The sequence below is a fragment of the Pteronotus mesoamericanus genome, unplaced genomic scaffold, assembly GCF_021234165.1.
Source record: "Pteronotus mesoamericanus isolate MK-2021 breed Mesoamerican mustached bat unplaced genomic scaffold, CSHL_Meso_final scaffold_174, whole genome shotgun sequence".
NCBI classification, from domain to species: Eukaryota; Metazoa; Chordata; class Mammalia; order Chiroptera; family Mormoopidae; genus Pteronotus; species Pteronotus mesoamericanus.
Genome location: NW_026555309.1, coordinates 26328012 through 26343437, shown reverse-complemented (window position 1 = coordinate 26343437; position 15426 = coordinate 26328012). Strand labels below are relative to the sequence as shown.

The following is a 15426-nucleotide window of genomic DNA, read 5'->3' as shown; positions in this document are numbered from 1 at the left end:
TTAAAGATCAAGACCACGTCTTAGAATCTGTCCATTGTATATGACAAGCTCCTTCTTGTCACCCAAATCTCTGCACAAATGTGCCTGTGGGGTAGGAAAAATCATTTTTTCCTCTATCCTTCTAAGTTCTCAGCTGGAACCCTTGTAATAAACAACAGACTAACAAAAGAAAAGCATATAAATTTATTTAATATAAGTTTTATGCGACCTGGGAGCCTTTATAAGCAAATGAAGATCCAAAGAAATTGTTAAACCTGAGTGTTTCTATGCTATGTTTGATAAAGAGGGGGGAGTAGCAGGAAAATGTGATAGGGTACAATTCAGTGTAATAAACTGGGAGAATTAACAATACTCGTTCATTCAGATTTCTCTGTGTCCCTTTGTCTTCAGAGAAAGGATGGTCTTCTCATTGGGCATAGGGAGGGCATCTCACACATGAAGGTTTTATGATCTGCTTCAGGAGAAACTACAAAGCCCTTCCAGCACAGGCTGTTTTCTCAAATTCCTTCATCTTAAAATATTCAAGGTTTTGGGATAGAAAATCATAAATTTAATATCTTGGGGTAGCATGTCCTGAACCCCATATTACCCTTAAGAGATGCCTTCTCTGGCCACCTTGTTTAATGTTACCTGCCACCATCTAACATGGCAGTCTGTCTCTCTCACACTACCTGTTTTATTTCCTTCATCATGTGAATTATAATTTGAAATTAACACACATTTATTTGTTCATTTAGTGTCCGCTTCTCCCACCCCAATGTAATTTCCACTATTGTTTGACGATTTTCTTCACAACTGAGTCCTCTGTCTAAAAAATGACTGACACTCGTTAAATATTCATTGGATAATTAATATATAGAGAATATTAACTGGATACATAATAAAAAATATTATACAAGTAATAGAGATATTGAAATCACTTAATTACCTTCTAAAAAGTAATTACATCTCAAATATCACAAATACATAGATTATAATATCTCCCAATAAATCTTCCTTCCATTTACCAATTTTAAACTACATTAAACTACATTAAGAGAGCCAACCCCTTTGATGACTTGTTTTGATTTGCTCAGACTAAGCCTCTCCTTGTTCTGTGACTCAAAAACTCAGTCTCAGTAGAGGGCAACTTGTTGAGATCTGAGAGCACAGGAAAGGAATCCATCCATTTCCCTGACCCTTCAGCATTCAAAAGAGTATTTGTAAAAGATCTGAATCAGGGGCACAGCTGTGCACATCTGTGAGTATAGCAGGGATGGGAATTGCCACCACTCATTTTACCAAAATCTCTCATTTAACACAGGCATTATTTCAATACCAGTGGTTCTCAGGATATGTTTTCTTTCCAAATGTTTAACATGTAAAATCACAAATTAGAAGTAAAGAGAGAGCCATGAAAGTGTATTTGATTTCTTTTTCTGTTTTGCAGGAATTTGTAATAAACAAATATTTTTACCCCAGAACTTTCACATTTCCCCTTCATAACTAATACATACATCATTTTTTAAAATATATATTTTGAAGGGCCTTTGAGACCACAATTTTTAAATGCTTCCTATCAGGTCAGCTTTTGAGTGTGAGCTAATTGCAAAATATACGTTTCTCATCTGGTTAATCATATGAGAAATAAATGTTCACAAGAATAAAGAAGAAACCTTTTTAAGTTGTCCCATTGTGTGTATTCACTTTCTACCACATAGTATTTCCTCTACCTGCCAATCCACAGCGTCCACCAGAGATAGGACTTTGGAGCCTGCCTCTGCAGTTTCTGAGAGTTTAGTTTTGTATATCGAACGTGGAATTCCATGAAGATCTAGCTCACCAAACACCCCTGTGGAAGAAAAACACACTCTTATTTATTCACTACACAGTACTGTTGGGTGCTAATATAAATCACTGACATATTTTAATGAGCAATTGAACATTTTAGAATGAATGAAATCAATAGGTGTTATCTGCTCAGGGCTTTGGCCCTTTGATTCACTTCTAGGAATCTGGTCCATAGACATTAAAGCCAGTACACAAGGACATGTGAATGAAGATACTTCCTTCAACAATATTTGAAACCATTAGAAAACTCAAATTAATCAAATTTTACTTCAATGGAATGATGGAATAAATTATAATATACTAATACCATGATGTAATTAAAAAGAATATTATCTGTAAATTTTAATCTGGGAAGATATACATAATCCATAATATGTTAACTGAGAAAATTGTATAGTAATATACTTAGTTTGACTATGTTTTAGTAAAAGGCACAATACTACCACAATGTATATATATGGTGTGAATATAGGCATATATAAGAAACATGAAAAGGCATGTAAAAATGGCTAATTCCAGTTAGTTTCCTCAAGAGGGGAGTAGAATTGGAAAAATATATATTTTTTCTTGATATTGTTCTGTGTTGTTTGAAATGCTATTTTTGAAATAAAAATAAAGACATAAACAGCAAAAAAAATTTAAGACTGAACTTATCTTTCTTGGGACTTTTTATTTTTTAAGATTTGATTTTGTCTTGGGAGAGCTAACTCAATCTCAAGCTATTTTTATCGCTTTATTTTACTGATTGCCACTGTTTTAGAAATTGTACAAAAAAGCAATTACATCCTATGATTGTATGCGTCTTTTAAATAAATATGCAGTAATCTTAACAAAAACAGTCATTTACTGTAACCAAATTAAACCTCAGGTCCTTTGCTTTCCGGACTCAAAGAGGAATATGAACAGCCATATGAATGCAACTGGGAAGTTAAAACTCTGGGACAGTTGACTGTGTTGTCAATTATCCACTGATTATTAATACTTTAAAAGAAATAATGTGTAGAAAAGTTACCATTTAGGGAAAAATCACTAAAATATGAAAAGTTATTGCTTATATAAAAGAAAGATTATGAAGGAAACCAGAACCAAGAACATGCGTATAGAAGAATTTGTTCATGTTAGTTTTGTAATGAATTATATTTTGGTTTAAAATATACACATCTATATCAATTTTAATATGACATGACTTAATTTTTTAAATCTGTACCATTTTTATAACCCATTACTGTAAATAAATGTCTGTAAAAGCATCTGATACCATAACATCATGAACTAATAATGATACTTTAGTTCTATATATTTTAAAGTACATTTTTAAAACTGTTATGAATGATACTTTTAGTATCTGGAGACGCATACCTAAGACCTTTGATCCTTGATTTGGTCCTTCTGGAAAAGCCCACTCTGGAGTAGAATGATTTCCTCTAAGAACAATCTGTAATTCTCCTTTAAACGGGTTATCTTCCCAGCCAGCAATTAATCTACCTCCCTGCAGTGAAGCAGAAAATTGTTCATGCTTAAAAATTGAGCAGAAAGAATTTCTCTCATAAAAAAGGAATTAGGAAGACTGGCAAAAATGAATAAACTCTTGTTATACAAAGAATAGTATTATAACTGGAAGTGACCTTAATTTAATCCTTTCACTATGGGATAGGCAATTTAAATGACTTTTACAAGGTCAAAATCAATATCTACTTACTGTCAAAATTGAGCCTAAAACAGACCTTTTGAGACCTAAACTAGTGATATTTGAACAGATCACACTGGATTTTAAAATAATATGGAATATATAAAATATACTCCTCTAATTACATTCCAGCGATGACATTTATGAGCCATCCTTGTTAATAATAGCTATTACTAAATGCTTGCTGATTTTATGTCAGGCATAACGTGTAAGACTTTACATATATTGTATCACCTAACCTTTACACTACACCCAAGAATGGGTATTACTCTCATTTTATAGGTAAGCAAACTGATGCTAAAAGTAGTCAAATAATTTACCCAAGGTTACCCAACTATTAAACAGTGAGGTAAGGTTTAAATTGTAGCTTTAATTTACCTCAAAGCTCACATATGTAACCAAAGTATCATACACTTTTAAAACATTAAAAGCTCAGTTTTACCAAAGAGAAGCTACTGCACACTTTTATTTTTTAATGGTGCTTATTAGCTTTTTGGTTAAGCTATTCTTTTTAATGAACGATAAAAAGAAGACTGACAGAACAATTAAACTGATTAAACTGTTACATGATCAAGGCCATCTGAAGTTTCCGAGAGAACGAAGTTATTGTTCTAAACTACTGAAATATTTTTATTGCTCTGTTTCATAATTCCATCTACCTTCATTAAAAATAGTTTTTCTTTTTTTAAAAAAATAGGGTTTAAAATCTTTTAATTTTTTCCAGAACTCCTGGGGATTCTTTGTTGGTTGGACTAAACTGTGAATGTAGCGGCAGCTTCTGATGACACAACTCTCCTACGCAGGACTGAAAACGGGCAAACCTCACACTAAAAGTAGCATGACAATCACTCCCTAAGGGATGTTCAGTCCGCAGTATAAAGGAGAAGAGACATACATTAGATGTGCATGAGGATCGCATTTCAGGGGCTACAGCCAGCTGGACTTTTTATTCACATCAGTTGAATATGCTTCCTTATAATTTTTTCAGTAAATTTCCAATATTTTAGAATTTAGTTAATAAATTACAAGGCCCTTGCTCTTACCTGCACTGATATGTAGGTAGCATTCAGAACAATTCTTCTATAAGAAGACTCTGCGGCTTCCACATTATGTTTATCTTCCAATTCCAGAACCCCCCAAATAATGAGCCTTTCCATTGGTGGAATATCTGTGTCTGCTACAATCCATGTCCCTATAAAATAATACTTTAACATAAGAAATATAATCCATAGGTTATAGCCTATCAATAAAGCATTGGCAACCTTATCAGTGAGTTCTGGTTTTGATGCGCGGGACCCCTTTTCCACACAATGACTGAGCCTTGTCTCTCCCAGAAAATCTGTATTCTTAACGTTCAGATTTAAGTTCACATAAAACCCAGAAGGCTAAGCCTGGTATCCAGGACGCGATAATAGAATCCATCTACACATTTGCTATTCCCTAAGGTGCGCTTCATAAAGGTGGAATGATCGATCACTACAGTGTGGCATCTATCCTAACGCTGCAGAAACACAAACATTTTATTTCTTTAGGTATTTACCTTCAGGGATAATCACATTTGCTCCTGGGGAAGGTACAGTATAATTATTTTCCCTAGATGATTTCCAAAAAGAATCATTTGACCATAAGCTGAAAAGAAAAATAGTTCCATTAAGTATTACCTCTATATATTTCATGACCAACTCCTACGGGTGGAGCATTACACTAGGTGATTTGAGGATGGTAAAATGCAAATTAGTTTATGATTTCACTAAGTAGACAAGCTAATATGTGAAATTAGTAACATACTTAACTACCTATATAGTAGTTTCTTCATTGAAGAAAACTTCCTTTCCATTCACAATGTGAATCACATTTTCTTCCATTAAATCATTATTGCGAAACCCCAATTTTGTTATTCGGGATGTGTCATCAAGAAGGTTTGTGATCTCAGGTAGTTCACTTAAGGTCACTGGACCCCACCTATATATCAGGGCAATTGGTCTAATATTTCAGATCTAACATCCTGCGCGTGTGAGACTGCCAGGAACACACACACACATAATTTTTGTGAGATTTTTTCCATCTTCTCATTAGGGTGGTTATAAGGCTCAAGTGAAGCAATGACAGTGGAAGTCATTCTGTGACCTATGGGACACTGTACAGGTGGGGGACAGTATTTTCTCACCGAGGAATGATGTATTAAAAGCATTATGTCAAGTGCCACTGAAGGTAGCAACAAACAAAAGGTCTATGTACTTGTATGTGGCTGGTCGCTTCCTGGGAACTGGGTTTCTTGATGGGTGGTGCACAGGGAAGCAGTCCTGGAGAATGCAGCAGTACGCCTGGAAATTAATAACAACGTCTTTCACCTCAGGGTCCAAGGTCCCAGAAATGGGCTGGCTTTGCGAAAGGTCATTCCTCCCTGACACTGAAAGTCAAGTAAAGCAGCGTAAATGAACATGATGACCAAGGCACTCAAGTGTAAACAAAATCACGGCAATTTGAATATATTCTTTAGATAGTAACTTGGTATAATTCAAGTGCATAGAATACATAAAGAGAAGTTGACCAAATGCATGTCTTACTGAGAAGCACATAATCAAAATATCTTGGGGGGAAAAAGAGTATTTTATAATTTAAAATTTATTTTAAAATATTTTTCCACAAATAATTAAACAATAAAAATGAAAACAAAATATATGACAGTTTCCACTGATTTTGTGCAATAAATTTTGGGACCACATTTAAAGTAAAAATGTGTGTGTCATCTCCAAACATAAAATGCAAGTTTTTAATTCAACTCAAGGTGATTTCCAGCATGAGTTTCATCTCCAGTCATTTCATTCAGCAAGTGTTTTTTGAATTCTGCTATATATAGGGAACTGTATAACACATTTGCCCATTAAGCAATTTTTTTCCTCCTTTAGACAAAGCATTAGAAAAAAGAGCCACTTTTGCCTAATGAATACATACCCAAGTAATAGAGAGTACTAGTGTTTGGTTCAAGATGCCAGTCTCCATTCTTGCTAGTATTCCAATTCAAGGGATTTGAAGAACCATTCCTCATATCAATAACATTAAACATATCAGGATTTTGAGTGAAATTATGTGATATGATGACATAGTCTTCTTCCTATAAAAGTTTACAAGACAGCTAATTATCTTAAATCTGAATATCCTGCATAATATATATTCATTTTGATGACACAGAATTAGCCCATCTATTAAGACAAGTTTTGGCTTCAGTTTTTTTCATCTTGCATTTATATTTTGTTTATTAACATTTTATATGTGTACAGCAATAATGCTCCATCACTAAGGCAATAAAAGTCTCTATATATTTACATAAATATATATAAATCTCAACACACATGTATATATTTAGGAAAATATTTTATTTCTATAATGTTTGAAAACACTTAAAACAATGCACCAGTGCTAGAGTTTTGTTTTTTGTTTTGTTTTTGGCTTCACATATGTAGTGTGAGAATATGGATGGAGGAGGTGAAGACACCCGACACCCAACTCAGAATACTGGTGTCCGTTAGAGGCGGAGAGTGAGGAACCAATCGGGGCAAGCCATAAACCATACAGGGAACGTCCACTTCATCGAAAACGTTTCTTTCTTTTTAAAAATCAAAAGTATATATTCACAGAATGTTAGATTCGGATAGAGGTGGGTGATGGGCACAACAGGACTTGGCCTATTTTCTATAATTTTCAGTGTTTGCTATATTTAATGAAACAAATAATAAAGCCCTTACTGGGTTCCTGAAACGTCATAAACACTCAGTAAGTGTTAGTTGTAAACCATGGTAATAACAACAGAGCACACGTTTACTACTACGGGGATATGGGAAGAAGATGGCTTACTGCTGAGTCTTGAACAAGCATCCTTGTTTTGGCTTGTCTCAGATTTACGGTAGGCCATGGCGTGTGTGCGGGGCTTTAACAGGTCAGTGTGAGAGGCAAGGGCATTCTGGGCCAAACAACTGGTGTAAGGACGAGACTGTACCTGTGGCTGAGTAATGTTCAATCTCAATTATTAGAAGATAAGTTTTATAGTTCTTTGTTTACCTTAAATCCATAGAATGTTGATGTGTATGAAATGTTGGTTATGTGATCCACACCTTTAAAATACCAGTTAATGTGCTTTGCATTTGGAATCAGGGCCATCCACCCAGACATATGAGTCAGTCGTTTCTTCTGAAAGGGAACAATGCTTGTGCCTGTAGGAGAACACAAAACAAACATGTAATAGTAATCTCTATCTGTAGGAAACTCCTCTTTTATGGACAGATGCAGATGTAAAATATTGGTCTAGTCTATGGAAGTCTCTAAAGAGCCCAGTATAGCATTTCATATTTATGTTCTAAATGTTAATGTTTAATACGACACTTAATTAAAACATAAAGTGCTTTCTCACTTGGAATTTTGAATTGAGATGGAGTCTTTATTCCTTAGGGAAAAAAAATGAAACATAATGATTATGACTACAATGCAGAAATGCTTAAGTATATTAATTCAATTCTTTAAATAGCATTGATTTAAAATATAATTCTGTTTCTACTCTTATGAATTCTTCAGAATCATGGATTTGCAATGTATGCAAACATAAGTTCTGATTATTAGATTTGCTTGTATTTGTTGAGTTAATCAAAATGTGCACACTAAATGCAAGTGAAAAGTTTGATTTAGAACTCTTAAGGGACAAAGTCTCATCTAGACCTACTACAAACACTGGCCATGTTACCCTGAATTTTGAGAGTGACAAACTTGGAACATGAACTACTGTTATAGGAAAAACTACATAATTTAGTTATGTTTTGGTCATAAGAGAATGCCTGACATTTTCAGTATAAAATCTGAAAATATATCTTACAGTATAAAGAAAAGATCTGTGATTAATTGCTTATATTCTATTTTTTCTCTCCCTTTCCTCTCTGATTAATTTTTATGTTAAATTTGTAACCTCTTTCCTTACAAAATTAAAAGGAAGAATCTAGAAGCAAGATTATAAAATAAACTGTCATCTCTTCTATTTTGGGGACACATTAGTTTTCATCAAGAGGGAACAAATTCAGTAATTCTTAGGTTTATGAAGTGGCGTTGGTTTTGAAAGGGCTATGACCACACTAAAACACTGTTTCAAAAGACTGCAATGTTCTAGAAGAAGTATGATCATCTGGATCATTCAGCAAATATCCATTCCTCTCCCCTCCTTGATGGCAGAGCAGGCTTCCTGCCTTGCTGATGCTGGGTGGCTTCTTTGGCCCACAGGATATTAGCAGAATGAACAGACACTCAGAGGTTTGAAAGTGTTTGTTAAATGGGGTTTGCTGGCTTGAGCCTGTGCCCTGGCAATGGGAAGAGGTTCCCCCAGGTACGCACTCTCCCTTCAGCCTGAGCCCTGCAGTGAGCACACAGGGAGCAACCTGAATTCAACCCTTGGGGAGAGGCAAAGCCCACTGGATCCCCTCCTTGAAGTAGATCCTCCCAAATGAGCCCAGCTCAGATCAACCAACCCCCAGCCCTCAGACGTGTGAGTGAAAATAAATGATTGTAGGTTTAAGCTATTGTTTGGGGTTGGTCTGTGGTGAAACAATAGCTGATTTATATAAGAGCCAATTAAACTCATCTGAAATCTCTAGGATTTGCTTCTATATTTGCCAGAATCAAATTCTGAGTTTGCTGGTTCATGGGATTATATTCTAACCCTACATTTCTGGATAATGCAGTTTCATAAGTAAAACTAACTTTCATCTTTGAAGTTATTTATGTTTTTCTTAAATTTTTTTGCTACAATCTTTTTCAGCATGTTGATTTTAAACATTCTGGACTGAAACATAAATTCTTTAAAGATGATTTAAAAAAAATAGTATCATAAAGAGTACTAAAATTAATTGGCCATCTGGTCTAACTTCATACATATATTTACATAAAGATACATCATCATGTGTGAGATGCTTTGATGAAGATATATTAAAATATATGTAAAGTTATGCCAAACATCATGTTCCACTGAGCTAGTAAACTTGTTGAACTTTTGATTCATTTAGTATACATGTAAAATCAGAGCACATGATATTTTTTTGTTTGTAATTTTTAGTAGTAAATCAGTTTTTTTTACTTCAATGAAGATAAAATAAAATTAGTCAGTCTTGCCTATTGAAAAGTGACTTTTTTTTTAAATGCCACATTATAAAGCAAATTGCCTAGCATGACATTTTCTCCAGTCTGCAATTTTCTCCAGTCCCTGCAGGCCCGCTGTCCACTATCCTCCCTGGATATGAAGAAACAAGGGAAGGAGGAAGGTAAAATCAAGGCACTTCCTGATGCTCCCTGTGGGGAAGTAGAGGTTCTCCTGCATCGCACAGCCAAAGGGCACACCTGTCAGGCTTCACACAACTCCCTCTGTCTCTCAGCTCATGTAACGGCTCCTTCCCCTCATCTCTTCGGGCCTGGGATGGTCTCAGCACCCTTCTCCTATGAACCCTTTGAAGAGCTCCATAGTGGCTGTTCTCTGGATGCTGGAGGTGTTGGTGAAGGATGCTGTAAGGCAACCGGGTTCCCTGATCTCAGTAAGAAAGACGGGATCCAAAAATGGCAGGAAAAGAAACGTAACCATCAGATATAGCAGGAGATTTAATTAACACAATAACTAGTGGCCAGAGGAATAACCAGAGTCCTTTGATCTGCAAGAATCTCTGGTGATAGCTGATTGATCTTGGGGCTCCTAAAATGAGATAAGTGGGTATCATACTACGATGATGTTTGGCATACACAGGAAGAAAAATTATAAATGTCTCGGGGACCAACATCTAGCTTAAGTTACCCAAGTGGAAATTTGCTGCTTTTTACTTATTTCCTGGATCCAGACCAATTTGCAGACTGGGATCACCATTCTCCCTGAACCCATGAGTGGGAGGAACCTGCGGCCACTTACCAGGCTCCTGCACACTAAAGAGAGGAAACTATCCAGGCTGGCACTGATGCTCAGACACCCTAAATGCCACCATGCTAACACGGTCTACCAGCCAGAGGGGAAGTGTATGCAGGCCAGGTGACAGACTTCATCTTTGCTCAGTCTCACGAGTACAATGGGGCCACTGCCCATCTCAGGGTTGTTTCTCCAGCTCCAGAATGTGTAGTGAGAACAGGTATAGAACTCTATTTGAAGGGCAGAAGTTGTAATTCTTACTAGAAACATTCTGATAAGACAGTCTGATAACATGGAGTAGAATAACAAAATTCCAGAATGTCCTGACAGATTTGATACAGCTAATTTTAGCAGCTATAATGTGACTGGTATAATAATGCTACACATTTTCAAAACTCATTTGTGATATATTGAGATGCATGATTTTAGTTTCAAATTGCAATTTTCCACCTTGTAAATATCATTAAATGCGGAAATGCTGGTAGTATTTTTAAGTAACATTATGAAAGTATATGTAATATACTGAAGAAGAATGGTTAAAGTTGACGCTATAACAGGAGAAATAAGTGCATTTGGATTCTGTTGATAAAATCTCTTTGTATACATATGGTTCCTTGTTATATGTTAATGATTATAGTTTTATATAGTGTCTTCAAGAAGCTACGTCATTTAGATTTATGCAGAAAATGTAGAAAACCATATTTGGTAATTACTTGTTTAGCCAACCTTAGATTCTTCAATGCATTTCTTATTTCCCACAATCTGCAGTCCATCAGAACAGTGTATGTGAGAATGGATTCATTGTTGATAGATATTTTAACTAATAACTTCTAGACAGATGAAGGGTGAATGAATAGATAGAAAAATAAAGAGAAATATATGTGGACCTAACCCAGTCAATGAGAATAGAAATATTTAACTGAAAGAATTCCCACATTGGTTTCCTAACTGATGGTGTGAGGGAAAGACTGGTTGGAAGGCCTGAGTGTACACTGCAGGGACCATGCCTCCCTAGCCCCTCACTTAAAATAAAAGCAATTCCAAATCTTTCAGGGGAAGATGCAGATATTAATGCCACAGTGAAAGATCTGAGAGGTGCAAAGACCAGGATTCCTATCACATTCTCATTTAACTTGGTACAAATGCCAGGTGAATTATTAATAATGACAATAAATTAATTCAGTCTAGTCAAGATAACGGTATCAAACACATTCCATGTTCCAGGTACTGTATCTTTCCTGAAACAAGTCAGTAAATCAACAGTCCCTGGCACCTGGTATGTAGCTCTTGACCAAGCAAAAACACTCACACGCCCCACTTCAATCAGCAGAGATAATCAAAAGCATTTGCCTTTAGTCCAGAAACAATGATATATTTATACTGTCTTGTTCCAACAGCTATGTCAACTTTCCTTCTCTGTGTCATAGTATCAGCTGGAGGTTCCTTAATCAGTAGAATATCATACAGTCCCATGCACTTATTTGACACTCTTCACACACCCATTTTGAGTGTAAAAGTTTCCTGCCTGGCTTCTGACATGTAAATGTTATGCTTTTCCCAATGTTCTCAACAGTGACAACTTAAGAAGATGATTAGGAAAATATTTGAATTAGTGGTTTAAATTGTTCTATCCCATTTACCAAAAGAGTCTGAGAGAACCACATCTTTTTCAAGCAGAGATGCTGGAGACGGCTTGTTGAATGCTAAACGGTGGAAGCTGACAGAGGCGTCACAGACAGACCCAGGGAACCCGATGCTCCACTCGGCTTCCTGAGTGCAGTGCGAAGGGTCCAGCAGTGAGCTGTGCGGAATGACAGTGTGTCCTTTGTGACCTAGGAAATGCATAGAATCAGCATGTTTCCTACTTTTTGTTTTAAAACTGAAGAACCAAACTGTCTCCCACATCACGGTATTGTTCTACTAATAAAATCTCAAAGTCTTGGGGCCAGGAGACCTCATACAGAGGCTTTGCAGTGGACTCTTTGGCCAGGGAGTTAATTGTGATGTAACCGAAACACGCGATCCGAAGCACCCATGAGAGCCAGAAGGGGGCAGGAAGTGGGATACGTAAGTTGGCCAAGAAGTCAAACTTAGCAGTGTGCCATAGAGCCTGTGCTCTTAGATGATCGACTGCCAACTAACATTAAAATCTAAGTTAAAATAAATAAACAAATAAAAGTTACACAAAGCTTTATCTATTAGAACCATCCAACTGTTCTCCCTCTTAAAGCCACCTTTAGAACAGGAGACAGGAGTCAACAAATATAGCTGAGAATTCTGTCTGTTTCATTCTTCTGTTTGATTCCATCTAGATGAATGTTCTATCCTTCGAAGTCTTTCAAAGCTAAATTGTTAATGTCTGTAGGTTTATTTGTCAATTTTCCCTCTCTTCTAAAGGACTGTGCAGAATCTCTCTCTCACATACACACCCTTGCTTTCTTATTTAGACAGGTTTTTATCATTAAAAGTTTATAGAGACACTCAGTTCTAGAAACTATGAATATTTTAAAAATATGCCATACTCTGAACTAGCAATGTTATTAGTTAACATATTTCTTAAATTAATTCCAAATTCATAATTTAGATTGGAAAAGAAAAGGTTAACATCAGTTCTATAACTTACTTCCCTTTAAAGTACTTGATGAGGATATATCCAGTTTATCGACTTTGCTTATGTAAGTAAACCTGGAATTTATACATTTATGGGCCATGGCTGACTGAACAATTTAGGTAGGCATGTAAAGTTTCTCATCTGTGTAACTAACTGATCAATATTTCCATAAATGTTGCTAAAAATTTGTTGTAAATTCAAAACCAAGGTGCAAATTCAGGGAAAGAAAGGACATATTTGGAGGCGTATCTGATAGTTTGGAGCTCTTCCAGAAGAGAACATCTCATCTATGCCTAGTGTTAACCCATATCCTTAAGTCTTTAGGACACATTGGTACAGACTAAAATTTGTGATTCAGGTGAGTCTGCTTTGACAATTCAGCCTTGTGTTAAACAAATATATTTCCAATGTATTTTATAAGAAATCATAAGTTACCTGTAAGTGAACCATCAACATCAATCAGTACTACTTCATGTTCCCATCGAAAGCCAGCCTTGTTTGGTGTCTGAAAATACTGGATGTCAACAAATTTTGCACTCCAGCCTCCGCATCTCTCATTACAAACTCCAGTGATGGATGTCACTCCCAAAGCCACACAGTTGGGGCGGTCGAAGTTCATAAAGTGCACGGAAGATACAGTCAAGCCTTCACTATATGGGAGAACCAGGCCTCTCGCTGTACAAAATGCAGACCCCATTCCCAGTTCATCAAGATGACCAACTATTTTGGCATTTTTAATCACTGCTCCATTGGTTTCACCCCATCCTCCAACATAAGCAGCCAAGATCCTCTTGGTCTCAATTCCAGACTCATAATTATTTACCATCACAAAGTTATGGAACTGAAGGGCACCTCCATTGACCCATTCAGCTCCTTTTTGACAATTCCAAGTGGTAAGTGAATTAAATATTGCAGGCACTGGCACTGTAGAAGTACAAGATCCTGTTTCCATGGGGAAATACTCTTCAAATATCCATATTCCAAACCAACCTTGAGAATGGACAGTGTTGTTAAAGAATTCTCCAAGAGGAATTCTTTTTTGGCAAATGTTTCGATCAAAAGATGGCCCATCAGGGTGGTTGTTCATTCTGTACCAAAAGCCAAAGTGAGTGCCCCCAGCAGCTGCATTGTGCCGAATGGTGTTGTTGGGGTTGGTCACCCAAAATGCAGCTGGGGTCACATCATCATTCAGAAGACTTGTACTTTGCCGCACGAATACGGCCAGGTTATACTGCAGGATATTGCCGTGTTCAATACCGTCTTCTATAAAAAATGCTCCTCCCTTGATATCATATATAATATTCCTCTCAACCAGAAGGTGATGTGTGTTATGGATAGTAACAGCTCTGTTATAGGTCTGGTGAATTGCACAGCCTTTTACATAAGATTTAAACTGTAAATCTCCCAGCAGGTGCCAATGTATCGGGTATCTCCCCAGCCGAAACGCCTGGCCAGCATGGAATACCTGTCGCGCCCAGAAATCATGACTATTTAGTGATCCACATAAACGCCAAGTTGACCTAGCTCATATTTTCTTGTTTAAAAATAATCTCCAACTTCATATTAATTATTGTTAATACATTTATATCTCCCATAGTATTCATGTTTGCCATTAGAAAATACTTGGTTTCCAACCCACCTTGTTTTATTCATTATATAACAACCCATACTTGATACCAATGAATTAATGAATGAACAAAAGCCATCTTTAATTGTTCTGCTTTTCACCTCAGTCTATTATGAAACTTTTGATGTTTAGCAAAATAAGACCTCTTAAAAGACTTCTTTTATTCTTATATAATAAGAAGAAACACTTCTCGAATGCTTAGCATGTGCCTGATATTGTACTAAGTGTCTTATGTTCATGATCAGAGTCCTTACCATGAAGTAGTTGCTACAGTGGAAGGAGTGGTCAGAGGGGAAATAAAGGCAGGGCTCTCACCATTGCAGTCTAACAAAGAACTTAACACAGGCGGCTAAAAGCAAAAGAAGACATGGCTGAGCATTGACCCAGTAATTCTGAGTCTGGTTCGATAAGGTTGCCAGCCATTCTGAAGAACAAGATCGTAGAGGAGGCGGGGAGCCCTTGAAAATCAGTGCGTATCACCTCTACTAGCTGGGAAAAGGTGTACACCTTGAGACTGTGTATTCATCCCAAGGGCTGGAGGGAGAAGGGGAGGGGGACTATAGTGCCCAAAAAGAAAACCATAAAACAACTTTGGTTAACTGCCTGCCTCCTGTCACATACGCAAAATGAGCAAATAGAATCTAAAGCAAGATAAGGATTCAGACTAACTGACCCCACCATACCTACATTTGGGTGGTCACATCTTCCCGGGCGAAGGCTAGGACCATTACCTGCCAATCAAAATGTAA

The 15426-nt window shown here is 36.5% G+C and overlaps 1 protein-coding gene across 1 annotated transcript in view; it reads right to left on the bottom strand.

The window, feature by feature from the left end:
• PKHD1L1 (PKHD1 like 1) overlaps positions 1 to 15426 on the bottom strand; it is a 133752-nt gene that overhangs the window by 38458 nt on the left and 79868 nt on the right. The window contains exons 49-57 of the mRNA XM_054590401.1: positions 13486 to 14515; positions 12080 to 12271; positions 7577 to 7728; positions 6473 to 6632; positions 5756 to 5927; positions 5058 to 5146; positions 4561 to 4709; positions 3190 to 3319; positions 1713 to 1831 (exon numbers count right to left, since the gene is read on the bottom strand). Coding sequence (XP_054446376.1) covers positions 1713 to 1831; positions 3190 to 3319; positions 4561 to 4709; positions 5058 to 5146; positions 5756 to 5927; positions 6473 to 6632; positions 7577 to 7728; positions 12080 to 12271; positions 13486 to 14515 — 2193 coding nt within the window. The remainder of the gene's footprint in view (positions 1 to 1712; positions 1832 to 3189; positions 3320 to 4560; positions 4710 to 5057; positions 5147 to 5755; positions 5928 to 6472; positions 6633 to 7576; positions 7729 to 12079; positions 12272 to 13485; positions 14516 to 15426) is intronic.